General features: G+C 40.7%; 1 protein-coding gene across 1 annotated transcript; it reads left to right on the top strand.

The window, feature by feature from the left end:
- Positions 1 to 10,192: 10,192 nt before the first annotated feature.
- Positions 10,193 to 23,810, top strand: LOC130567661 (protein disulfide isomerase Creld1). The gene is made up of 11 exons (XM_057355929.1): positions 10,193 to 10,355; positions 11,007 to 11,129; positions 11,494 to 11,576; positions 11,723 to 11,833; positions 12,670 to 12,761; positions 13,040 to 13,219; positions 13,369 to 13,464; positions 14,315 to 14,398; positions 14,472 to 14,567; positions 15,261 to 15,401; positions 21,673 to 23,810. Exons 2-11 carry the CDS (start codon positions 11,013 to 11,015, stop codon positions 21,891 to 21,893), a joined length of 1,221 nt encoding a protein of 406 aa, XP_057211912.1. The 5' UTR covers positions 10,193 to 10,355; positions 11,007 to 11,012; the 3' UTR covers positions 21,894 to 23,810.
- Positions 23,811 to 27,942: the final 4,132 nt, after the last annotated feature.

Genomic DNA, 27,942 nt, shown 5'->3' with positions numbered 1-27,942 from the left:
TCTGCTCTTTGCATTATACATGCTACCTCTAGGAGATATAACAAAGTGACACAGAGTTAGCTTTCACTGTTATGCTGATGATACTCAAATTTATATTTCCTCGAAGCCTCATGAAACACAGCAGTTCCATCGAATAATGAAATGCATAGTCGATATAAAAAACTGGATGAGTAACAACTTTTTATACTGAACTCAGACAAAACAGAAGTGTTACTTATTGGACCGAAAACTGCTATACGTAACAACCAAGAATACTGCTTAATTATTGACGGATGTTACATAAAACCCTCGGCGTCAGCAAAGAATCTTGTCGTTCTATTCGATAGTAATCTGTCATTTGAGAGCCACGTCGCGAACACCTGTAAAATTGCGTTTTTCCATCTTAAGAATTTATCTAAACTACGTCATATGCTGTCAATGTTAGATGCAGAGAAGTTAATTCATGCATTCATGACATCAAGACTAGATTACTGTAATGCACTGTTAGGTGGTTCCCCTGCTGGATCATTACAAAAGCTCCAACTGGTTGAAAACGCGGCAGCTCGAGTTCTTACACGTACAAAAAAGTATGAACATATTAGCCTGGTTCTGTCAACCTTGCACTGGTTACCTATAAAGCATCGCGTTAACTTTAAAATATTGCTTATTACCTATAAAGCCCTACATGGTTTAGCTCCTCAATACTTGAGTGAACTCCTCTTGTATTACAGTCCTTCACGTGCATTACGCTCTCAGGCTTCCTGTCAGTTGGTAATACCTAGAATTTCAAAATCAAGTGCTAAACTTTGGAATAGTCTTTCCTGCACTGTCCGGGAGGCAGACACACTCTGTCAGTTTAAATCTAGACTAAAGACGCATCTTTTTAATCTTGCATACACTATAAACCTTTGAGGGTTTAAGCTGCATTAGTTAGATCAACCGGAACCAAAAACACAACTGATGTACTTGTTGCATCAAAGAGTGCAGAACAGTACTCTACTCTCAGCCAGTCTTGTCTCATTGTTCCAAGGTTACCACAGCGAGCAGGATGCAGTTCATGGCCAGACCTGATGGTAGAGCAGAGAATGGGAAGTGGCGACCTGACAAGAGCTGAGATGATAGTGTTGGATAAAGAAGGACGCGGCGACTTGACACGTCTTCACCTCAAAATTTCAAATGCTATTAGATTATTAATGATAATCATAAAACTATAATTTACCTTATTAGTAAGTTTATTTATTTTTATTTAACCTTGTTGTGCAAGCTCTGTGTACTTGTTTGTGTACGTGTGTGCGTGCGTGTCCGTGTGTGTGTGTGTGTGTGTGTGTCTATGTCTATGTGTGTTAGTATGTGTGCATATTGTGTGTGTGGAGTGTTTTGTATGTGGGTATGTCTGTCTTCTGTGTTTTCACCTTTTTCTTGTTTTTACAGGTACATTTAATTGTTTTGCTTATAGTCAATATGTCTCATGTACAGCAGCTTTGTAACAATGAAAATTGTAAAAAGCGCTATATAAATAAAGTTGAGTTTGTGCGGTAATTGGAGAAACCTGCTGCACTTATATTCCAGAGAACGACGCGGATGGACATCTCATCGACGAAGGAATGAAGAACATCTCTTTAATGATTGAGACTTTGACCAAATCTGAGGTTACCTCAGAAACCTTTAACTGGTACTGGATTGCAAAAGTCTTTACCAATATGAAAAATGTAATATTACTAGTGGCTTGCATAATTGTATTCATACTATTGACATTATGTATTTGGCCATGCATAATGAAGTCATTTCAAAGGGCAGCTGAAGCCACTGTCCCGAGCCAGATGGTAAGACTGTATATTGTCAGGGCTCGGGTCTAGCACTACTGGTCTTTGTCTGTCTAGTCCTCTGTTTTTGTTTTGTCGAGCACTTCTCATTATTGATTTCCCCGATTCACCTGGTTCCCCCTTAACTTTCCTTCTCCCCTACTGGTGTCTCATTTTCCCTCCTGATTGCTTCCCTTTTTATTCCCTGTGTTTTGCATTGTTCAATGTCAGTCCGTTAGAGTTTATCTCGTGGCGATCTCTGGCCCTCTTGTCTAGTGCTCTAGTCTTGTCTTGTTAGATCTAGATTTTGATCACCTTGTCTTGTCCAGGCTCCAGTGCTGTACTCATCTTGCCCTGTTCTTCCATTCCCTGTTTTGGCAACCACCCTTTCTGACTTCAAGCTGTGGTTATTCTTCACGGAGATTATTCGAGGCGAGTCAACCAGCTCTTCTACCGGGGAGACTCTCGAAGGTTTTCACCAAGGGATTCTTACAGTTCGACTGTGTGAGCTACGCACTGGGATTACTGTATTGTCATCTCCTAAAGGACTCTTGTTTAGACTCGCTACCGCTTTGTATGGATTACCATCGTGGGGGTTAAGAACACCTGCTTCTGGCCTCCCCGAGTTTGACTCGCAGTAGACGGAATCTCCGGTCAACTCTCTAGTCCCGGTTGCGCTTGTTGTGGACTCTTACTCCTCACTCACATCCCACTTGCTGTGGGCGTTCTTTGGATTTTCCTTTTAGTTTTTTATTATTTTTCCATTCCCTTTAACGGTCGTTTGGCCGAGTGCTTGAGCCTTTGCCCCCTTTTGGTTAATTCCCTGTCATAGACTTTATTCATTAAATCTGCTTTATCCTGCATTTGACTCAAGTGTCCTTCGTAAAAGAACGGACTGACCAAAAGATGGAGTCTGCGGGATCAGACCCCCTACGCTCAGCCCTCGCACAACAGGGCACATTGCTTGGACAACAGTCCACTCGCTTAAATGCCACCGTCCATGAGGTTGGGGCACTCAATGCCCAGATGTCCGAACTAGTTAACCGCATGGAGGAGTTCCAGCGGGATCCCACTGCTTGTGCCACAACGCCCGAACCCCATGCCAATAACCCATCCATCTACAACGGTGACCCTAATTCTTGTCGAGCCATCTTGTCGCAATGTGCTCTTGTTTTCGCCCTCCAACCACGCTGCTATGCTGATGAGGGATCCAAAGTGGCATATGTCATAACGCTCCTCTCCGGAGCTGCCCGAGACTGGGCTGTGGCCGTATGGGAAGTCAAGGCTGCCTTCTGTTCCCGGTTCGAAGACTTCCGCATGGAAATGATCAACCTCTTTGACCGAACAGCCCAAGGGGATGAGGCTGCCGCCGAACTGGCACGTCTGACACAAAGGGGATGCTCTGTCACAGACTATGCTATCCGACTCAAAACTCTTGCAGCTGCGTGTGACTGGAACGACAGCATGCTGCACGCCTGCTTCCTGGACGGTTTAGACCATGCTGTCGCCGATGATCTGGCACCTCTTGGTTTACCAGCAGGGCTTGACGCTCTGATAAGTCTCTCTGTGCAGATTGAAAGCCGACTGTCTCGTCGCCGCCAACGCAACCCAGCTAACCAACCATGGCGTCCATTGCCCACTAGACGTTCTCAAGCCACATCCGTTCCTGCTCTTCCCGGGGCCCCATCTCCTGACGCTGAACCCATGCAGTTGGGCCGCCTACGCCTCTCCCCATTACAGAAGCAACAGCGCCTGGCCCAGGGTCTTTGTTTATATTGTGGCAAGGCTGGCCACTTCGCCTTGCAATGCCCTTTAAAAGCCAAAGCCCACCAGTAGCCCGGAGAGTCCTGGTGGGCGCCATCTTCTCCTCAACCTCTCCCTCGAATCGGACCCTCCTACCATGTCGCTTCCAGTTCCAGGGGGCCATTCATTCTGGTTTCTGCCTCCTTGACTCTGGAGCAGAAGGCAACTTCATTAGCACCACCGCTGCCAAGGAATGGGGGATTCCGACCGTTCTTCTGGAGAAACCAGTGGAGGTCTGGTCATTGGCGGGCAGTCACCTCTATACTATCACCCACGTCACCCCTTGTGTGAGTCTCCTTCTTTCCGGCAACCACCACGAGAGCATTATGCTGTACGTCCTGGATGCTCCGGGTAACCAGTTAGTTTTGGGGCATTCCTGGCTCGTTCCGCACAATCCTCACGTGGATTGGAAGACCAACTCTCTATTAGCCTGGAGCCAATCCTGTCATGTGTCTTGTCTTGGTCTTGCCTCGTTTCCTGTCTCTGTGTCTTGTAATCTGCAGGTGCAGCCCGCTGATCTCTCCGGTGTCCCAGTGGAGTACCACGATCTCTGTACTTTGTTCAGCAAGTCCCGAGCCACCTCTCTTCCTCCACATCGCCCCAACGACTGCGCCATTGACCTCCTCCCAGGCACTTCTCCACCCAAGGGTCGACTCTATTCCCTGTCTGCTCCTGAAAGAGAGGCCATGAACAGATATATTCAAGATTCACTCTTGGCAGGGCTCATCCGACACTCGTCTTCCCCTGCAGGCGCGGGATTCTTCTTTGTCAAGAAGAAGGACGGCTCCCTTCGGCCCTGTATTGATTATCGAGATTTGAATGACATTACTGTTAAGAATAGGTACCCCCTACCTCTCATGTCTTCTGCCTTTGAACTTTTACAGGGAGTCCAGGTCTTCACTAAGTTAGACCTCCGCAATGCTTACCATCTCGTCCACATTCGGAAGGGTGATGAGTGGAAGACGGCCTTCAATACACCTATGGGACATTACGAGTATTTGGTTCTTCCTTTTGGTCTGACCAATGCTTCTGCCGTCTTCCAGGACCTCGTCAATAGCGTTCTGGGTGACATGATTAACAAGTTTGTCTTTGTGTACCTGGACGACATTCTAATATTTCCCCCCTCTCTCCAGGCACACACCTAGCATTTTATACGGGTTCTCCAACGCCTACTTGAGAATCAACTATTCGTTAAGGTGGAGAAGTGTGAATTCCATGCCGAGTCTGTCACGTTCCTTGGTCACATTATCTCCTCTGACGGTATCATAGTGGATCCTGCCAAGATAAGAGCTGTCGCCGAGTGGCCTGTCCCTGACTCTCGTAAGGGTCTCCAACGTTTCCTGGGTTTCGCCAATTTCTACCGGCGGTTCATCAGGAACTTCGGCCTCATTACAGCGCTCCTTATGGCATTGACCTCCATCAAGGTGCCGTTCAGGTGGAATCATGACGCCCAGGTTGCCTTTGATTCTTTAAAGTCCCGGTTTGTCTCTGCACCTGTTTTGTCTGTTCCAGATCCTGCCCACCAATTTATTGTTGAGGTCGATGCATCAGATGTTGGGGTTGGCGCAGTTCTGTCTCAACGATCCCCTGTTGATGGGGTGCACCCCTGCGCCTTCTACTCACACCGTCTGAACCCTGTAGAACGTAATTATGACATTGGTAATCGAGAGCTGTTAGCGGTAAGATTGGCCTTGGGTGAGTGGCGTCATTGGTTGGAGAGAGCAGCGCAGCCCTTCTTGGTCTGGACTGACCACAAGAATCTTGAGTACATCCATTCAGCCAAGAGGTTGAGCTCGCGCCAGGCCCGCTGGGCACTCTTCTTTGGCCGCTTTGACTTCACCCTCTCGTACCGGCCTGGTTCCAAGAACCTTAAGCCCGACGCCCTCTCGCATCTGTTTGAGACCCCAGAGACGGAACTTTCGACCGAGACCATCCTCCCAGGGAGGGTGGTGGTCGGGGCCCTCTCCTGGGGTATCGAGCGGCGAGTTATAGAGGCCGGTCGAGGGGTGCAAGTGCCGGCAGAGTGTCCAGGGGGTAGGTTGCCGGTGCCGGCTGCGCTGCGTCCTGAGGTCCTTCGATGGGGCCATTCATCCAGGTTAGTCTGCCATCCAGGAACTCGGGGAACGTTGACTGCTGTCCGGCTGCTGATGTCAGACAGTTTGTGTCGGCTTGCCCCGCGTCTGCTCAATGCAAGCCACTCAACCGCCCTCCTGCTGGTCTGCTCCGTCCTTTGCCCATCCCCACCCGCCCCTGGTCTCATATTGCTCTTGATTTTGTCACTGGGCTTCCCCCCTCCGAAGGTAACACAGTGGTTCTCACAGTGGTGGATCGCTTCTCCAAGGCGGTCCATTTTGTCCCTCTAACCAAACTACCCTCTGCCCGGGAGACCACTCAACTGATGGTGGACCACGTCTTCCGTCTCCACAGCTTGCCGGTCGATGTGGTCTCTGATAGGGGTCCTCAGTTTTCATTCTGGAAAGAGTTCTGTAGACAGATCGGGGCCTCTGCGAGTCTGTCTTCTGGTTTTCATCCCCAGACCAACGGGCAATGCGAGCGGGCCAACCAGGATCTTGGTAGAATGCTCCGCTGTCTGACATCATCTAATCCCAGTTCTTGGTGCTCTCAGCTCTCGTGGGTAGAGTACGCCCACAACTCCCTCCAGTCCTCTGCATCAGGTATGTCCCCATTCGAATGTTCCTTGGGATATAACCCCCCTCTGTTTCCATCACAGGAACCTGACGCTGCAGTCCCGTGTGCCCTGGCCTTCGTTCAGCGCTGCCTCCACACTTGGAGGAAGGCCAGGGGAGTTCTGGCCCGAACCATGAGACGGACCAAGGCAGCGGCTGACCGTCACCGGTCCTCTCCGCCAGTCTATGTGTGTGGTCAGCGGGTATGGCTCTCCACCAAGGACCTGCCTCTCCGAGCGCCTTCTCGCAAGCTGGCGCCCAAGTTCATTGGTCCATACCGCATCACAAAAATGGTTAATCCGGTGGCTGTACGGCTCAGACTTCCCCCCTCCCTTGGTCGGGTTCACCCTGTTTTTCATGTTTCCAGGGTCAAGCCTGTCGTTTCCTCTCCACTCCATCCTGCCAGCAATCGTCCCAAACCCCCCCTCACCAAACCCCATCTAGTGGATGGCTCTCCGGCTTACACAGTCAGAGGAGATTACTAGACGTTCGTCGCTGTGGCAGAGGCGTCCAGTACTTAGTGGACTGGGAAGGTTATCGCGCAGAGGAGCGAAGTTGGGTTCCGTCCCGAGACATTCTGGACCAGTCTCTGATTGTGGAATTCTACCGACATCGAGGTGAGCCCCATCCTCGGACGCCCGGTGGCGCCGCTGGGGAGGGGGGTACTGTCAGGGCTCGGGTCTAGCACTACTGGTCTTTGTCTGTCTAGTCCTCTGTTTTTGTTTTGTTGAGAACTTGACAGTTGCCATGTGCTTGGAGTCCGCGTGTGTTGCCCCGCCCCCCTTGTTATCCTATCTACTTCTCATTATTGATTTCCCCGATTCACCTGGTTCCCCCTTAACTTTCCTTCTCCCCTACTGGTGTCTCATTTTCCCTCCTGATTGCTTCCCTTTTTATTCCCTGTGTTTTGCATTGTTCAATGTCAGTCCGTTAGAGTTTATCTCGTGGCGATCTCTGGACCTCTTGTCTAGTGCTCTAGTCTTGTCTTGTTAGATCTATATTGTGATCACCTTGTCTTGTCCAGGCTCCAGTGCTGTACTCATCTTGCCCTGTACTTCCTGTCCCTGTTTCGGCAACCATCCCTTCTGACTTCAAGCTGTGGTTATTCTTCACAGAGATTATTCGAGGCGAGTCAACCAGCTCTTCTACCGGGGAGCCTCTCGAAGGTTTTCACCAAGGGATTCTTACAGTTCGACGTGTGAGCTACGCCCTGGGATTACTGTATTGTCATCTCCTAACGGAGATAACGTTTGAGACTCGCTACCGCTTTGTATGGATTACCATCGTGGGGTTAAGAAGACCTGCTTCTGGCCTCCCCGACTTTGACTCGCAGCAGACGGAATCTCCGGTCAACTCTCTAGTCTCGGTTGGGCTTGTTGTGGACTCTTACTCCTCACTCACTTCCCGCTTGCTGCGGGCGTTCTTTGGATTTTCCTTTTAGTTTTTTTATTATTTTTCAATTCCCTTTAATGGTCATCTGGCCGAGCGCTCGAGCCTTTGCCCCCCTTTGGTTAATTCCCTGTCATAGACTTTATTCAGTGCTGTGTTTTTTGTGAGTGTGGGAATTATTCATTAAATCTGCTTTATCCTGCATTTGACTCCAGTGTCCTTCGTAACATATACGCTGTGTCACAACTTAGCATAGATAACGACTGAATATATGCCAATATTGACTAAGGGTCAAGAATTACTGAAGTTTAGAGGGTTTAAAAACAGAAATACTCATTTTTTGAAGTATTTACAGAATTTTGGAAGGATTTTTTTTCTTTTTACATATATTGCTTGCTAATAACCTAAGTATTATTATATCATTCACTGAATGCACACGCAATTTGACATTTTTAAAAACACTTTTGAGCACTTTTTATCTATTGTTTGAGATTACATTTTCTGTTAGTCTATAACGCCCTATACTTAAGGATAACACATGATTGGACTGTGAAGCTTTTCAGCCTCAAAGTGGGGATTTATATGGTGTTTTTTTCTAATATAGTATTGGGTTCTCTAATATAAAATAATACATTTAGTTCTCGTGTAGTTCTCATATAGGTCTCATATAGGTGATATTTTTCTGATATAATATGGGCTATGGGCCTCATGCATGAGTTTGAACTTGCGTACCTGTGTACACACCAAATTTCTTATCACACTAAGACAGGAACTGCACGTACACCACACACAATTTTGTAGAGAAGTTTACCTTATCGCAAACAACCAAGGACGCTGGGGTTCTCATTATCACGCTAAACTATGAGTTCATTTTTAATAAAACCAATGTTAAATTATGTATCGTCCGAAAGCCCCCGGAAAGGTGTCAAGATAAAGAGCACATGATATACGTATGTGTTGATTGAGAGGCTACGATTAAATCCTAATATGGTAGGCCGGAAATATTAGTAGGGAGTCATAAGGGGATGGACTAATAAAAATAAGTGATGTCATGTAAAACCTGGTTGGTAGATGATGTCAGGTAAAACATGATTGGTTTGAACTGTGATAACGACTTAAGAACAATGTATAAAAGATGGAGTCAGATTTGTATTCTTTGGGCATCTTCAGATGAACTCTGTATGTCTCACTTTGCTTGCTCAAGCAAATAAAGTTTAAACTCTTGGCATCTGGAACCCTTGTCTCTGAGATTTCTTTCTGCGATGGAAGGCCGATTCACCACAACACTTTATATGTAGATATAACATGCGCAACATATAGGTCAGTATTTTAAATATGATGTGTAATGATATGCATTTTCATTATATTTTTACAAAATATTTCAATTACCTGTATGATGTAGCCGTAATCTCGCTGAAGGTTTATGTCTGTGACATAAAATAAATACATCTGTGCTTACAACATTGTTTGAGTAGCCTTTTGTGTGAATATTATGATACCCGCGTCGCGCCCGTCTCTGTTTACTGTTAATGCTGATATATGAATCCGCATATCATCACTTCAAAAGGTCGGTATTAGCTGTTGCTAAACATTTATTTAATTATTGTTTGTCTGCAGGCGCTCTGGTGGATCTTGGTACTTTTGTCATGGTTTAACCATGGTAAACCGCATCGGAGGTGCTCGTGCTTCATTGGCACGAGACATTTCTCTGCCTTTATGAACTGTACATTTTTTTCGTGCCATTGTAAAATAAAATATATACAACATGTGCTTTAAAACACTGTTTTAGTGGGTATTTAGGTTAATCTTCCTTTAGGCACACAAGCATCATTACTGCCACTCGCAGGACAAATTGTGCATTGCACCCGAAATTGTTCGGTTGTGGTAAAAAATTCCAGAAACGAATCCAGATTTAGGGGGGGGGGAGTGGGGTGGCCAAGTGTGCTGACCCCTCAGCTCCCCACCCCCCCCCAGAATCGCCCCTGCCCATCACGCTCTCTAAGATCTCAAAACTCGGACTTTTGATAACACCTAGAATAACTAAATTCACCAAAGGGGGCGGAGCTTTCTCATACGTAGCACCCGAACTCTGGAATAGCCTTCCCGATGCTATTCGAGGGTCAGACACACTCTCTCAATTTAAATCTAGATTAAAGACACATCTTTTCAGTCAAGCATTCACTTAATGCAAAATATGCTAAATAAACCACCGGGTGACTTCATTCATTAGATGTCATTTACTAGAATAAGCTTGCTTGTTCTATAAACACCATGCACTGTGCTGTGTTTTACCTTTTTTGTGTTTTCAGTTTTTCTTATTTTCTCCTGTAAAGCTGCTTTGGAACAATGCACATTGTGAAAAGCGCTATATAAATAAAATTGAATTTTATTTTATTTTGTATGGATTAATGACAACACGTAATCCCCAACTGTCATTTCGGCACACGGCGGCGTGTGATTGGTGCATCAAAATCCTTTTTGAATAATAGTTGGTTGTCTGCAGGAAGGGCGGGACTTGAACGATGAATCGCCGGACACAACAGAATGAGCTAGAAGAGCGTACGTGTCGTCGAAGACGCCGGTTCTAAAATCATGTTTTTACGCAGCGAAAAGCTGCTCATGTAAAGACGCCACGAAGACGTTTTTGTCAAAAAGCATCCGGAAGCTCTTTACGGTCGAAACGCAATATTTTAATGTGAGTATACGGAAGAATAACTAGACCAATCACACCGCGCCTTAGCGGAGACATTTAAAGCATCTGTGACAATGTTTCATTCTTATGTATGTAATAATCACTCATGAAATATTGTAGCTGTGTGGCGTCTCATCTCTGAATCTGTTATAGATAAAGATGCTTTTGAATAATCCTTCAATACTTAATGTATAATGTTGTTCAAATACATTATTATAGGGTGAAATGCCCTGAACTTCCGGCAGGCAGGAGCTGCCCTACATGATTGCAGCATCAGCAGCAGTGTGCAGACTCTGATGTTAGATTAGTGTAGTTATGAGTTATCAAACAGGAAGGGGAGTTCTTTATATTTTTTTTCCCCAAGAGCCTTTTTATATACACGAGCTGTACATATATTTAACATCTAAAATACTGATTTTGATATTTTCCTCTGTAAGAGTAACCCAGAGATCATTACATAAATTGTGCACATTTCATAGATTGTTGCATACAATATCACCTCATGCTGTATAGCAATATCGGAAACCGTTTTTATATCTTAATAGTATAATATCATGCCATAATGTATTGACAGTGGTTATAAACATTTTACATTTTAGAGTCTCTGTCTATCTCTATCTGGGGTTTGGTTGTGATTTGATTTGCTGCTTGCAGGACGTTATGTGGTGGCCTTGGCCCCTCGTGTCTGTTCTGGTGCTGTGCTCTCTCTTGTCTGTGGGCACTGTGCGGACCGCACCCTGCCAGACCTGCCGCAAACTTACAAACAGCTTCATCAAGGTGTGTGCAGATCAAACATTTTCATCTTTACATTTTCATCCACATAGAATTAATTGGACAGGTGCCTAATTTAGTGACAGGTGGTTGTAAAAATAGGGCCAAATTTAAATTTGTGTAGCTCCTGCAACTGGGAAAGCATGGTGCTAACAACTCCAAGGTGATGGGTTTGCTTTATTTGCTAATGCTTTCATCTACCAATAGAAGTGTGTTATTCTCAGCACTGTTTTAAACATTGATCATATTTAAATTCATTTAGTTGATATTGCATAATATAAATAAAAATCTTGACAAGAATATGTTATATCTTCAGTTTCCTACCTCATTCAGATATTGAATGCCTGTTTTATTGTGATGGTTGTTTCAGGGCTTGGAGCGAACCGCTAATAAGAATTTTGGTGGAGGGAATACGGCTTGGGAAGAAGAGAAATTGGCAAAATATGCACGTAGGTAAGAGATCTGTAGTAAACCAATTAATATCTATCTTTTTGATCTGTCCAACCTACAACCCCCCCACCAAATTCTTTCAGTACAAGTATTTGTCATAATTATCTAATTGTTTGGGTTTTATTTAAAATTGTACTGTGTGTGTGCAGTGAAACCCGTCTGTTAGAGATCGTAGAGACTGCATGTGACAAGTCAGACTTTGACTGCAACAAACTACTGGAGCAGATTGAGGATCAGGTGGAAACCTGGTGGTTTCACAGGTGAGAGCATGTCCCACTGCTGGACTCGACGGAATCGACTCTATGACTCCATTTACTGTCATTCAAAACAGAATACGAATGCAAAATAACTGAATGAAACTGTGCCGGGAACTGTTCAACCTTCTTCGTGCTCACGCTGAATTAAAGTGACGGTGCATTCTTTATGGTCAAAATCCACATGGAGTGACAGCAAAAAAGCAACACTGTTACCTTTAAAGCATGAGAAGTGGTGTCTAATGTGTTGTTAACAGTTGCCATTACTTACCTTTTGGCCAAACCACAACAGCACATTTAAAACAAGTCTGTCTTTTTGTTTTATGCTTATATTGCATGTGTAAGAGGAGAAAACGATCACATTATGCTGTCAATGTACTGACAGAACCCAACTCTCCTCATAACCTTCGGGGAAAAAAATTGATAAAATTACATAGGCATCATGCTGTATTGCAAATGTGTGTGAGAAAAGCGATCATATCACGCTGTCAATCACTCGATCTCTCCTACAGTGAATGAACCCTCTTTCGTTTTGATTTGTATCCTTCAAAGCACAGCTTAAGTAGCCTATGGCTTTTTATTTATAGGCTGACAATAAGTGGATCTAAAAGAACACTAACAAGGCGAATAAAACAAGTCAAAGTTAAACAATCTACATTGTCAGTAAAATAATCTTTATGATGAGCTTCTGAAAGAGGTTTTGCTCATTGATGTATTTAAAATAACATAATGGGAATTTGCATTGTACTGCGGTACTCAGGAACATCTGGTAATAGCACAATCTTATGTTGTTGAAATGGAGTGGGTTAAAATTCTGTGTGTTTTTTACGTTTGATTATTAGGCAGCATGACGCACCAGACCTGTTTGAATGGCTGTGCATTGAGGAGCTCAGACTGTGCTGCCCGCCAGGACACTATGGACCGGAGTGTGCAGGTGAACAAGATGCACGTTGGTTTATTTTTTCTAAGTTATTATAGATGGTTTGAAAGCAAAAACATAAACAAACGTTACACCCGTTTCACACAGCACACGTCAGCTGTGCGTAAGCTCTAGTTGACAGATGTTAACAGATGAGAGCATTTATACAGCACGCGTAAGCAGCGCAGTGCAGCGATCATTTCGGCGCCGAGTCCATTTTTACTGTGCTGCTAACGCTCAATTAAAGAGACATTGCATTCTTTATGGACAAAATTCACACGTTTGCTGTGTAGAGTGTCCGTTAGGTCCTGGGGGTGTGTGCGGTGGTCTTGGTCGATGTGAGGGTGAGGGCACACGTCTGGGAGATGGAGAATGTGTTTGTGACCCAGGATACTCAAGTCCCCTGTGTCAGGACTGTGCTGATGGATACTACAGAGAAAAGAGTTCCAATCACACACAACCACCCTGCTCAGGTAACCACACACACACACACTGTTTTTTTATAAAGGACTATATTTATTGTACCAGTCTCTTCATGCCATCCGTGGTTATTAAATAAAAATAAAAAATATTATAGAAGGCTGTTGAATGTGTAATTAATTAATTTTATTTTATTATATAGCTTGTTTTAACTCCTGTAAAAAGTGCACTGGTCCACAAGACAACAGATGTCAAGACTGTAAGCCTGGATGGATCCTTCACAACAACAAGTGTGTTGGTTAGTAATGCCATAACAAATAATAGCAGTTTTACAGTACATTTATCATATTCAATGCTACTCTTATAATCCACCTTTTTCGCAATGCATAGGGAGGATGCTTTAAGGCAGTGGTCACCAACCCTGCTCCTGTAGATCGACCGTCCTGCAGACTGCAGCTCCAACCCTGCTTCAGCACACCTGTCTGTAATTATCAAGCAAACCTGAACACCTTGATTAGATAGTTCAGGTGTGTTTGATTGGGGTTAGAGCTGAAATCTTGAGGACGGTCGATCTCCAGGAGCAGGGTTGGTGACCACTGCTTTAAGGGACCCTTCACCAAAAAAAATCGTACATAATTTACTCACCCTTGAGTCATTCCACAACCCTACGACCGAAATTTAGATAGGGATGATAATGATTAATCGATACATTTCTTTCTGAAAAAAGTACAGATGATCGAGTTTGGGGTCATGCACGAAACATACCGCAGATATGAGGAAAAACGAAGCGAGTGCGGCAGCTTTGTGTTTGGGAACAGCTGTTTTGTCATTGAATGAGCATATTATAGTAGAAAAGTAATTATATTGCCAAAAGATATTAGGAACAGCTCACCAAGATTTATAAATGAAGAATAATATCAGGGATGTGCCTGTACGTAGTCGGTGTTACACAGTGGTCTGCTATTCACATATCACAGTCCATACAACTGTCATATAACTTTAGAAGACTTTTAATATGGTGCACTAATTATATGATTTTTTTGTGGTGCTTTTAGTTTCTCCTTTTTCAAAGTTGGCAGAAAACAAAACACCAAACAATAAATATTAATGCCATTATTGAAGGCTTTGTCATTGTGTATTTACTTTAGATGTGGATGAGTGCGGGACTGAGTTGGCTCGATGTCCATCTAACACCTACTGCTTCAACACAGATGGCTCTTATGAATGCAGAGGTAAGTTTTACCGTGTTTTAATATGCATTGTGTGTGTTTATTTACATGTACACTGATTATGGATTATATGTAGGTTGTGATCAAGCATGTGTCGGCTGTATGGGGAGTGGACCTGCTCGCTGTAAGAAATGCTCTCGAGGATTCAGGCTCACTGGTGCAAAGTGTCTAGGTAAGTGGAATTCAGGGCCATGTACTGGTGAAGTTTGTTTGGGTGATGATGAAATGTGTGTCTACTTGCTTTGTCATAGAGATGGACATTTTTGATCATATTTCCAGTGCTAGACAGGTTTGAAAATCAAGTACTCGGGGATGGGTCATGAGTGGGGAGCGGGGCTTGAGTCATGGCGATAATTAAATGATTTTAATTACAACACTGATACGAAAATTTATGTTGATAAAACTAGTATAGATTGAGTAAACAATTAAATCAACACTGTAATATTATTAAAAATGTACCAGCACTGTTTTTGAAAATACAGTAAACATTTTAAAGAAATATCAGGATGATATTTCTTATATAGATATGATAAACAGAGTGTAAGATGATAACGAATCAAAATTGTTGTAGATTTGTATGATTCGTATGCAGCTTGGAGCTGCACATCTTGCAATTCACTGTATTTAATCAAAGTGAAGCCAGACATCGCTATCCGCTTTTATGCCATCTGTTCTCCGGTCTTGACTCTGGACTGCAACACAAGCAATTCAATCTCAGGGTACCACTGAAATGCCAGCATAACCAGAAAGAAAGAAAACTTTTAAAAGTTATTTTTAGACCCAAACGATCAAGGTTTTCATGACCCAGTACTCAGGTACTCGTGCCCATCCCTACTTTGTCTGATGATCTGTCTGTACTTTTCAGACATTGATGAGTGTTCTGAAAAAGCACTTGCCTGTCCTGGACTCAATGAAGCTTGTGTTAATGAGGAGGGATCCTTCCGCTGCGAGTGTGCGGAGGGATATATTCGACGAGACAGTATTTGTGTGGAGAATCTACCACCTAGTAAGTGAAACATGCTTGTTGCAGCGTGCAAGCAAAGCAGCAACTTAACTAAATTAACAACTTAAACATACTGTGAAGAGTTGTCACTGCTTTAGCAGAAGTACCATTATTTCTAGATACCAAGTAGATCCAAAATATTTATTGGAAGACCTGAAATATAACATCTAGGCATGTTTTTATTTAAATAAATGTTTGTTTTCATTTATTGATGCACCAATGAAACAGTACATGACTAACAATATTTACCTACAGTTGTACTTCATTTCATATTTGAATAACGTAAAATTTTCGTGAGTGACACAAACAAATCGTTAAAGTTTTGATAGCAAATAGGAAAAAATAATTAAATAAAATCATGGACATCTACAAAGCTGTAGAAGGGACATTGGCAAAAATCGTAAGACTTTCACGTGCGCACGCGAAATGTTTCCCATGCGCACGGAATAGTTTCTTTTCGCGTGCTCACATGTACTGTGAATGTGCCTGTTACACCGTGTCTACTCCGGACACGGTGCATCCAGTGTGGACAAAATGTAAAATTAAAATGGGTTCTAATGCTTTCTTTTGTCGCAATCGTGCTGTGCCGCATCCAGTGTAGACACGGTGTTATGCATAAAAATAAATGATATGTAGACACTATGCAAGAGATATTCCATTGGAAATTAATAGGCACATGGCTATATGCAGCTGACTTGAAGTTTATTATTAAAACGAAGTATAAATGCATTTATTAATGCAGTATTAATACATGAAGACAGTAACCTTTAAAGGTAAAATCCAATGTCCTACAAACCGTCAGCGTTAAAAGTGCGCATCACGCGGCCGAAACGCCAGTGTGCATACATTAATGACAAATTTGCATTACGTTGTGTTAAATACATTAATGAGCCTCTTCTATAAGCTTAATTTGTTGACGCTATATATTATTTGACTTGGAGATGTTTTATCCTGGCCTTTCCATGTAGTGCGAATTATATGTAGTTATATAGTATAAAGTTTAGCTCTAACCCTAATTAAATTAATTGTTGAGCCAAGTTAAAGCTAAACTCTTCAGGACACCGGCCCTCCAGGACAGATTTTGGACACCCCTGCTGCAGGTTACTGTTGGCATACTGGTGATTTTTTTTAACGAATGTCAGGAACGATCACTTTGGTATATTGTACAGACAATAAACAAGGCCACCGGGATTCTTCCCATACATAATAGCCTATGCAGTAGGCTGCGCAATGCATTTTGTCTTTAACAAGTTTCTGTTTTCATGCATTATTACACGTTGTGCTTTTTTTACGTCACACGTTTTAAAATATCCCCTTCAAACTTCAAGTCAGCCGCATTACAGTATGTGCCTATTAATTTCAAATTCTATATCTCTTGGACAGTATCTACATATTATTTAACCGGATACCATCTAGAGGCGTTTTATGTAGGCATATTCACAGTAATTTGAGCAAGAGAAAGTCTTCTGATTTTTATTTTTGCTAATGTCCCTTCCACGGCTTCATATACAGATCTACAGTCTCTTTAAACACACACCTGTCAGATATCTTAGTTCACTTATCTGGAAAACATATTTAAAGTCAGCCTATTACGTTTTTGTTACAGAGAAGTTTCTAATTTGTATAAATACACAGTATTTTCGAAACACATGAAATATAAGGGTGCATTAATACAGCGGTTCTCAATCCTGGTCCTCGCAACCCCCCGCTCTGCATATTTTTCATCCCTCTCGTTTAACACGTCTGATTTAAAACACCAGCTCATTAGAAGAGAGTTCCATGAACGAACTGTACCGATTGACATGGTCCCTGCACAGTGTTCACTGCTCTCTACTCCCTACACACAGGAAATCAGCTGAGGTTTACTTTACTTAAGAACACGGATTTGCGCTACGTGACTGACTGCAGCACCTTCACAGACAAAACTTACTACAGAAATGTGGAGCGTTGTTTAACCGTAATCATGAGATTTAAGTAGCAGTCACGTCGCGTGCGTTTTAATGCCCGTCGAATGGAAAATATACGCTCATTTACAAACTGGAATCATGCCAGAATATCCAGTGATGTCCACTTCGCAGGGTTCTTACGGTCGTATTGAACAAACCTCTGAAGGTGGATAAGTATGGAAGTATTTCAATGCCATTAGTCTTTGAAGCAAAAAAGCATGTTGAATTACCACTAATCAAAAATAAAGCTGTTGCATTACCAGTCCTTGCATTTTTAGAGTCTGCAATTCAATATGGTTGTATATTTAAGCTGTGAATATTTCAAATTGAAACATTTCACGCACAATTTCACCGTTAAAAAGTTCAATAATCAAAATTCGCCTTTTAAATTTCACTTAAAAAATTCAACTTGTTATAAAATACAACCTTTAATTTTCGACAGACAATTTTCAGTCCATATTATTTCGGTTTAAAAATTCGCTTCCACAAATTCAGTGGTTCAAATTCGACTTGAAATTCAAAGTTTCACATCCGGGAATCCCAGGAGAAGCAATAGAGCGCCGATTCCGCCAATGCATGATCTCTACCTGCTGCCTGACCGCTTCACCAGCAGGTGGTGCAAGTCGCTTCTGACGAAGACCAAAGCAAGAAATGCAGATACTTTTTATATGTTTGCAGCACAGTCCACTCATCTGCTCGATTAAGTGAATTTATTTGATCTCATAGATCTCTTCTTATGCATCATCAACATCAGAAATTTTAGGTTTCCTGCTCTGGCTCGAAGGAATTAAGTTATTTTTTACTTCAGCACATCGTGTTCACATAAATACTATGCATCATCAGCATTTACAGGACATGTATTGTGTTTGAAGCGGTCAAATAACTGAGATCTCAACTAGGAGCTTATTGACAAATGCTCTGATTTTAACGCGTACTCTCCCATGTGCTTCTGTTTATATGACGTAGCTGCAATCTCAATAAACATTCTTTTTATTTTCCTCGCATGATCTTGTTTTAATTTGAGACTCTCAGAAAATGCTGGATGTTGTGGAATTGTGGAAACGTTCGTTTGTTAATACGAGACAGAAAAACTGATATTTTAGCCAAGCGAACTTCTTGAGCAGGCCAGATAAAATAGACCAGATAAAAATAGTCAGCACTTTCTTTAGAACCCGACTAGACCCGAAACGTCTTGTGCAGCCTGCAGCCAAGCAAGATACCTCACGGCGTTATGGATCTATACGCGCAAAGATAAAAACTTTTGTTGCATGCTGTGTGCGTTTCCCAATAATGTGCCACACACGAACATGCGAGTATGACTACACGCTAATTGCTTGAGTTGCTGTCTGTTCATTAAATGCTAAAATGTCAATCACTCACGGTATATTAACCTAATTATGTCTTGTAAAGTTTGGCGTAACACATATTTGTTGTTTACCTAACCATAAAATGTAATTAATTTGTGTCTTTCGGGGCGATTGGTAAAAGCACATTCATTATAAATTACCAGAGACCCGATGCCATATCGGACACGACCTGTGCCCAAGGCATATTTTGTCAATGTTTTAGACCCGAAGCCGCTGGGACACATGAGGACCTCTCTAACATACACCTCAACGCAAGTCAGTTTGCATGGCCGAGCAGTGAAAAATATATTTAATTACTGGTCAGAAAACAATATGAGTGCTCCATGGCAATATACACAACTATCTGTAGATGTTGCTGTTTGGCAACATCTACAGATGTTATAATAATTTTTAATCTATATGCTCACATAATAAGTCAACATATTGTTAAATTTATGCATTTTAAATCACAGAAATACACTGAAACCACGTTGGAGAAACACGTAATGTACGTGTCTAAAATGTATGTGTACAGTTCAGTTAAATTATCAAATTTACCCTCTTTAAACTTACGCTAAACATTTAGCTGAATATCCACAACATGTATGGTGGCATGGTGGAACAAAAACGTTATAAGCTTGCAAGATTTGCTAAGGGCCTACTATGCCCCTTTAGCGTCCACGGACCACGCCATCACGGCCGGTGTACCATGCTAAAACGCTTAATGTTGCTTAATCTTCAGACCAGATGATTAGTATAGCCTACACCTTTTTAATAACCGTAGGCTACAGAAATGCGGAAGAGCCCTAAATATGAATGCAAAAAGCACAAAATGACACAATGAGAATTTTAGCATGTCCCCCCGTATTTCTCACATAATACCAGAACTAGGTATAGGTGTCTTTATTGTTGCAGTATTTCAGTTTGTTTTTTTATTCATTCGTTCATACAATAGGTTACAATTGGCTTTATTTTGTTTGCGTTCTCAGATTTCAGATGAAAAGTATAGGCATAATTATTTCCATTGATATTTCTCTTTTAAGTGGTGTAGTTATTCCTTTGTTTAAGTTACATTTATATCCTACATTTACTAAATATTTTACAATTACGTTTTTAAGAAAAGACTGTTATTTATATTGTAGATTATTTTACGTTCTGATGAAAAATTGTTCATGGCTTGTTCTTACATCTGTTTTCATTACTATTTCAGTTAGCCTCCTACTATTGTCTGTTTAAAATGTATAATTATTGCTATTTTTCCTATTTAGTTTTAAACCGAAATAAAATGTTTTATTTGAATTTAAATGTTAAGTTTAATGTGATGGTGTTATGTAACTAATGTAATGATTTAAAAACTTGTTGTCTTGTTTTCTGGCACATTTAATCAGATACCATTGCATGTGTCATTCAAATAGCTTCATGCAATTAGCTTATTTTATTCAAACACAGTATGAGTCAGTAATTGACTGTAACATACAATTTTCTCATCCTCGAAACTCAAACCATTATTTGATGACTTAAGATCGTGCTTATCAAAAGCACGATTTTATGTTTGCATTTGGCGAGCTACAGAAATTATATTTTGCGTGCATATGATACGCATGTGTTTTGCGTGCACTTTTTATGTACATACCGACTTAACCCACACCATACCAAGGGGTAATCATATGCACGTAAAAAGTAATGAATGCGTATAAATAGCAAGCCAAATACAAACATAAACTCTTACTATAGATAGGCAGTACTAGTAGATCGGGTAGGATATTTAAATAATTAAATTAATATTATAAATGTATGAATAGTCCACTGATTCCAGGCCACCTGGAATTGTCCCCGTGCTCCATGTCCGTTCCAGGGCTGATAGTGGTGAGCTAAGCTGCCAGTACAAGAAACAATTATTTTTTTCTTGATGATGCATAAGAGATCTATGAGATCAAATAAATTCACTTAATCGAGCAGATGAGTGGACTGTGCTGCAAACATATAAAAAGTATCTGCATTTCTTGCTTTGGTCTTCGTCAGAAGCGACTTGCACCACCTGCTGGTGAAGCGGTCAGGCAGCAGGTAGAGATCATGCATTGGCGGAATCGGCGCTCTATTGCTTCTCCTGGGATTCCCGGATGTGAAACTTTGAATTTCAAGTCGAATTTGAACCACTGAATTTGTGGAAGCGAATTTTTAAACCGAAATAATATGGACTGAAAATTGTCTGTCGAAAATTAAAGGTTGTATTTTATAACAAGTTGAATTTTTTAAGTGAAATTTAAAAGGCGAATTTTGATTATTGAACTTTTTAACGGTGAAATTGTGCGTGAAATGTTTCAATTTGAAATATTCACAGCTTAAATATACAACCATATTGAATTACAGACTCTAAAAATGCAACGACTGGTAATGCAACAGCTTTATTTTTGATTAGTGGTAATTCAACATGCTTTTTTGCTTCAAAGACTAATGGCATTGAAATACTTCCATAGATAAGAGAAACATACAAAATATGCAGAACAACAGGCTTGCACAAAGATTCCCATCATTTGAATCATTATGCTCATCAAATTAGTGAAAGTGACCTATTAGTCAGATATGGTGACCCATACCCGAAATGTGACCTCTGCTTTTAACCCATCCAGAGAGTAGTGAACACACGCACAGCAAGTGGTGAACACACGTACATCCGGAGCAGTGGGCAGCTATCACTGCAGTGCCCGTGGAGCAAGTAGGGATAAAGGTGCCTTGCTCAAGGGCAACTCAGTGGTTACCCGCCGGCCCTGAGAATCGAACCAGCAACCTTCTGGTCACGAGTCCGACTCTCTAACCAACATGCGTTGTAATGCTGTTGTATACTACTTTTAACTTTACATGCTTGTCTGTTATTTGTAGTATAAAGAAATCGCAAACGCAAACTGTGAACATTTCACTTACCCTTGTAGAATTGTTTTTCAACCGTTCAATCACATTTTCCATTTCTTCTCCCCTTCACAGCCGGTCCAAAGCAGGGTCTGTTTGATGAGATGACGGACGACGAGATCCTTGTTCTGCAGCAGATGTTCTTTGGGGTTGTGATCTGTGCACTAGCTACTCTGGCTGCCAAAGGAGACATGGTCTTTACGGCCATCTTTATAGGAGGTGTGGCTGCAATGGCAGGATACTGGCTTTCTGAGAAAGGCGATCGCGTGCTGGATGGCCTCCTTAAAGGGCGCTAATTAATCAGACACTAGGAGACTCAAATGTGGATAATGCCAAGCTGTCAGGCAATTCAGACATTTAGAAACGCCATGGACTATGGGTTTGTTAGCTGGCGCTATAGCAGTGCATGTCAATCAGGGATGCTATGAGTTGGGGATACTGTAAGTGGCATTAGCTATGCTGCTTTTTGATGCTCTGAATTAGTGGATAATGATGTTTGTACCAAGCTTATTTATAACACTGTGTTTCAACAGTTCAATTGCTGCTGTATTTAATGAGATTAGAATAGGCTGTTTGACACAAGGCAGTGGTTACATATTTGGACTGACCTGAAGAAAAGCAACAGGTACTGTACATATTGGCATGGATCTTTCTTTTTTGCTACCTTAGAAAGTACAGGTAATGTCCTTTACTTTGTTTATACAATATCATATTGGTTTTACATATACTGTAATTATTTATGGGTTCCCTTATAAAACTGCCTGTAGACTTCGAAAGAGAGATGAGCTTGTTGCCGTGCTTGGGTATTTTCAACAAAAAAAAGAGGTAACACTTTATTTTACGGTGCCCTTGTTACGCATGTTACATGTATTTACTATAAATTATGCATAATTACATGTAACTAACCCTGACCCAAACCCTAACCCTATAGTAAGTACATGTAGTTGCTTTTTATTACTCAGTACTTAAATGTATAATTACACTGTAACACGGGCACTGTAAAATAAAGTGTAACCAAAAAATAAAATTATATCATATGAAAAGATACTGAACACTCCAAAAGGAAGGCAGGTAGCTAGCAAGTGAAAAAACTCTTCTTGCACAAATGTGGACATACATGGGACGTACATTCCCAAATGCATGAACTGTGACCCTATCGATGATTTCTAGTGTGTTTGAATTTGAAAAAACACTGATTGTATGTTTGTCAATATGTTTAAAAATACACTAAATTATTTGGGTCATTTTAATTGGGTCCCAATATATTTTGACCTAAGAATCTCTGTGACCTGTCCAAACACTTTTGATTACTGGATTTTAAAAATATATTAATGATTTTTAAAATAATTTATTTCAGACTGATTTGTGAACCGGTTTCATTGAGAATTGCCAACTCTGAAATTGTACAACACCCATGGCTTACAAAATTAAAAAAACAACAATAGGAAAATGTACTTAATTGCCATGATTTTTTTAGGCTTGGAAAACTATTTAACAATTCCTTATTATTTTCAGGTTATTCCATGACACTGGATGTGCTTAATCAGTGCTTGACATTAAGCATTGTCATGTGGTTGTCCTTCGGACAAGTAAATTTGTCATTCACTTGTCCGATTACAAAAAATACTTGTCCAAGATAAAAAATTATATTTCATTTGAATTCTCAATATAATTGTTTCGGATTTAGATTGGTCAAGTTTGCTTCTAAGCATTTTAACTATAGTGTCCGCTTTGGCCGCCTGAATTTGGTTATAGACCTACTCTCCGTGACTGCTATTAAACAAAGGCAAGCAGTAATTATTATGCTAAGGCTGCAAGTTAACTTTTTTTGCACATAGCACTGGTGCTACAGTGGTTTAAAGTTTGGTAGCACAGGCCAAACTGTAGGAGCACAAGTAAATCGTCTGTTATCATCATTAAAAAAAAGTGCAAGTGCAGTTCATCATAAATACGCAGGTAAATATATGGAAGTATTTCAATGCCATTAGTCTTTGAAGCAAAAAAGCATGTTGAATTACCACTAATCAAAAATAAATCTGTTGCATTACCAGTGCTTGCATTTTTAGAGTCTGCAATTCAATATGGTTGTATATTTAAGCTGTGAATATTTCAAATTGAAACATTTCACGCACAATTTCACCGTTTAAAAATTAAATAATCAAAATTCGCCTTTTAAATTTCACTTAAAAAATTCAACTTGTTATAAAATACAACATTTAATTTTCGACAGACAATTTTCAGCCCATATTATTTCGGTTTAAAAATTCGCTTCCACAAATTCAATGGTTCAAAATCGACTTGAAATTCAAAGTTTCACATCCGGGAATCCCAGGAGAAGCAATAGAGCGCCGATTCCGCCAATGCATGATCTCTACCTGCTGCCTGACCGCTTCACCAGCAGGTGGTCCAAGTCGCTTCTGACGAAGACCAAAGCAAGAAATGCAGATACTTTTTATATGTTTGCAGCACAGTCCATTCATCTGCTCGATTAAGTGAATTTATTTGATCTCATAGATCTCTTCTTATGCATCAACAACATCAGAAATTTTAGGTTTCCTGCTCTGGCTCGAAGGAATTAAGTTATTTTTTACTTCAGCACATCGTGTTCACATAAATACTATGCATCATCAGCATTTACAAGACATGTATTGTGTTTGAAGTGGTCAAATAACTGAGATCTCAACTAGGATCTTATTGACAAATGCTCTGATTTTAACGCGTACTCTCCCATGTGCAGGGCCGGATTATTCAATGGGCATTATGGGCACAGGCCCAGGGGCCCATGAGCGCTTGGGGCCCAGGCAAGGGGAAGAAAATTTCACATAACAGCATTTACGCCATAACATTGTTTCTAAATTAGAAAATCTTTCTTTTGATTTAATCACTTTTACGAGCCATCTACCGGCTTTTGTTCAGAAGAAGCACATAGCGACAATCTATCCACTTCTTGGATAACCTTAGTTTTCATTCAGAGGGAAAATGTCGCCAGTGCTGCCCCGCGAGCGCGAGGTCTCTCTTTCCCGGCGTAGGGATCCCTTCTCTCGGCGTCACTCTGTACAGTGAGTGGCAGGAAGAAGCACCACTGTACGACAGGTGACTCGTGAATAAAATGAGTACAAAACAGCGTTTCCAACAACCTGTCACTGTTATCGACTGTTTGGATATATAAACATGAACAAATTTCATCTGTAAATATGCACATGGTTACCATGAGGCTGTGTGAAAGAACATTTAACTTTAGCCGAAATCATCGCTTTTTATTGTGAGTTGTTAGGTGATGTCGCGTCATGAACTGACAACAGAAACTGAAAACACAGTATGTCAATTAGAACGGATTTATTGTTGTAAATATAGCCTAATGAGTTGATCTACTCTCGCGGCTGTCTTAAATCTTAAAAGGTAAGCGTTTTTTTTACATGTATTTGGTGGTGTTTCCTTGCCAATTATGAATTATTTTATATTGATATAATGTTGATCAGTAACTGCCCTACTTTACCAATATTAAGCCTTCATTATTAGATAATCCTCAGTGCTTTTACATACATTGCAAAATGTTTACATATGCACAAATATGATGATGTCGTAATATATAGGCTAAAGAAGTATACTTATAATACTTGTTAATGCCGTTTACTGTACATTACAGCTTAAATAAGAACGTGAGTCGCAAGGTGCTTGCTATACAAATAAAGTTTAACAAATAGACAAATTACTCTTGAAGTACAATCATTGACAAAGACTGCCCATTTATTCTTAGAAAAATGAAGATGAAAATATTTGAAAATTGCACTTAAGAATATTATAAAGAACTTTATGTAATTTATCTTAAGAAAGTTCTTATATTTTCTCTTAAGAACAGTTTTGTAAATCCTGTTTGTGTGTGAATTATGGAAGAATCTGATAGAACTGAAATGATAGAGGTGTGGTATGTGTGCTGCTTGCATATGCCAGTGAGTTACAGTATGCTGGGAAATGTCTTAATATTGTTGTTGCTGGTCCAGAAAAGCATTGTTGCAATCATGAGGTGTAAATCCTGTATGATGGAGGATGTGTACATGTGTTGATATTGTCCTTCAGGTTGTGATCATAGTTTGTAACTTGTCAATGTAATCCTGTAAAAGATAGAGGTGTTTATACACATAGTACCCTATAGGCTAATTTAAAACTTTATTGTGTGCATGAGTGTGTGTAAGGGGGGACCCATAAAACACTTGTGCCCAGGGGCCTCTGAATTCTTATTCCGGGCCTGGTCAGGCAGCAGGTAGAGATCATGCACTGGCGGAATCGGCGCTCTATTGCTTCTCCTGGGATTCCCGGATGTGAAACTTTGAATTTCAAGTCGAATTTGAACCACTGAATTTGTGGATTCGAATTTTTAAACCGAAATTATATGAATTGTCTGTCGAATATTAAAGCTTGTATTTTATAACAAGTTGAATTTTTTAAATGAAATTTAAAAGGTGAATTTTGATTATTGAATTTTTAAACGGTGAAACTGTGTGTGAAATTTTTACATTTGAAAAAATCACATCTTAAATATGCAACCATGTTGAATTGCAGAACCTTAAAATACGAGCACTGTTAATACAATGCATTTTTTTTCAGTTAGTGCTATTCAGCACGTCTTTTTGCTTCAAACACATTTGTCTCTATTTTACTTCCATATAAGTGACAAATGACATTGTTACATACAGATGGATAAAATAGGGCCATATCATTTTTAGTTTACCTAAATTTGTTTAAATTTTTCTAAGTTCTCTGTTTTTCATTTTTTACTATACTGTACAATAGTGGTATATTTGTCCACATAAATTACTGTAGTATACTATAGTATTTACTATAGTAAACTGCAGTAAAATTCTAAGATACAATAGTGTAACTATAGTATACAGTGTTTATCAATTCACTACAAGGGCACTACAATTTTCAATAGCAAATACTATAGTACACTACACTGGCAGTGTTCAGTTTAACGGGACTTTTATTTTGACGGGTCTTAGGGAAGACGCTTGAGTTTTTGCGTTTTTGCCGATAGCTTCACTCAAACAGTAAAACCTTAGGAATAAAAACTCTCAGAGCGACTCTGGAGACATGTCCTCATACAGTGCAGACGCAGATAAATACTCGACCATCACTCGTGTTGTATGTTAAACTGTGCACATAATTCACTCAGACACGCAGAACAGCCAGATGACATTTAAATAACAGGATTCCGCATTCGCATCTAACGTTAGTTAACGTAGCCTACATGGACTTGGTGCGCTATTGATTATTGTCACACACAAACAAGCACACCAACGACACACAAACACGCAGCTCTGTCTAATGCACCTATTCTTATTATTCTACATGTATGTCGCACTGTTGTTATTTCTTTTCAAGTTACTTGTCCGGTCGGGCAAGTAAAATTCTCTTTCGCTTGCTCATACAAAACATTCACTTGTCCTGGACAAGCGGACAAGCGTTAATGTCGAGCCCTGGCTTAATATATTTATAAATGTGATAATTCATTGCCTTTTTGTTATTTAGCAAAGTGTAGTTATTTGTTTATTAATGTATAGAAAACACATTCAGCTGATGCGGCCTTCTGATCAGTTGTTTTCCTTTTATGACAGATTTTGCTCTGCTGAAAAGCATGCATATTTGTATGATTTAGATGAAAAACAATTCTTTCATTGCTGCATTTATGTATTTAGCGAAGTGTAGTTATTTATTAATGTATAGAATTCACATTCAGCTGATGCGGCCTTCTGATCAGTTGTTTTCCTTTTATGATAGATTGTGCTCTGCTGAAAAGCATGCATGCATATTTGTATGATTTAGATGAAAAACAATTCTTTCATTGCTGCATTTATTTATGATATTTTTTCATCTGTTTGTGAGTGTGAATATGCCCCACAACATTAAAAGTGAGACCTATGATATGCATCTCAAAAATCTGAAGCGGTCCCCTTAAACCAGAAGTTGTGATCGTTTTTACTTCACTATTCTGATGCATTTCCGAGTAAAACAGAATTTCGACATTCAAAAATAGGGGGCGTGGTTTGTTTTCCATCACAATTTTATTGGATGTACACAGGCGTTGCATTTCGAAATGAAACTAGCAGAAAACACAGATACCTTGCCAAAGCCGTCTAACCTACGTCATCGGAAATGGATTTTCCGGAAGTGCATTTTCAGAGTTTGACAATCAAAAATCTGAAGATGCATCTCCGCCTTCTAGTGGCTATCCATTTCCGATCTTCAAGATCATGAGGGCACATTCATTTTAATAAGAAAATGGCCCGCACTGATAAGCTATTTATAATAAACACTGCAATATTCCAATTGTAATTTTTTATTTCA

This window comes from Triplophysa rosa, linkage group LG17, assembly GCF_024868665.1.
Source record: "Triplophysa rosa linkage group LG17, Trosa_1v2, whole genome shotgun sequence".
In the NCBI taxonomy this organism is placed as follows: domain Eukaryota; kingdom Metazoa; phylum Chordata; class Actinopteri; order Cypriniformes; family Nemacheilidae; genus Triplophysa; species Triplophysa rosa.
The sequence above is the reverse complement of the archived record's forward strand: the minus strand, read 5'-3'. Positions and strand labels throughout refer to the sequence as shown.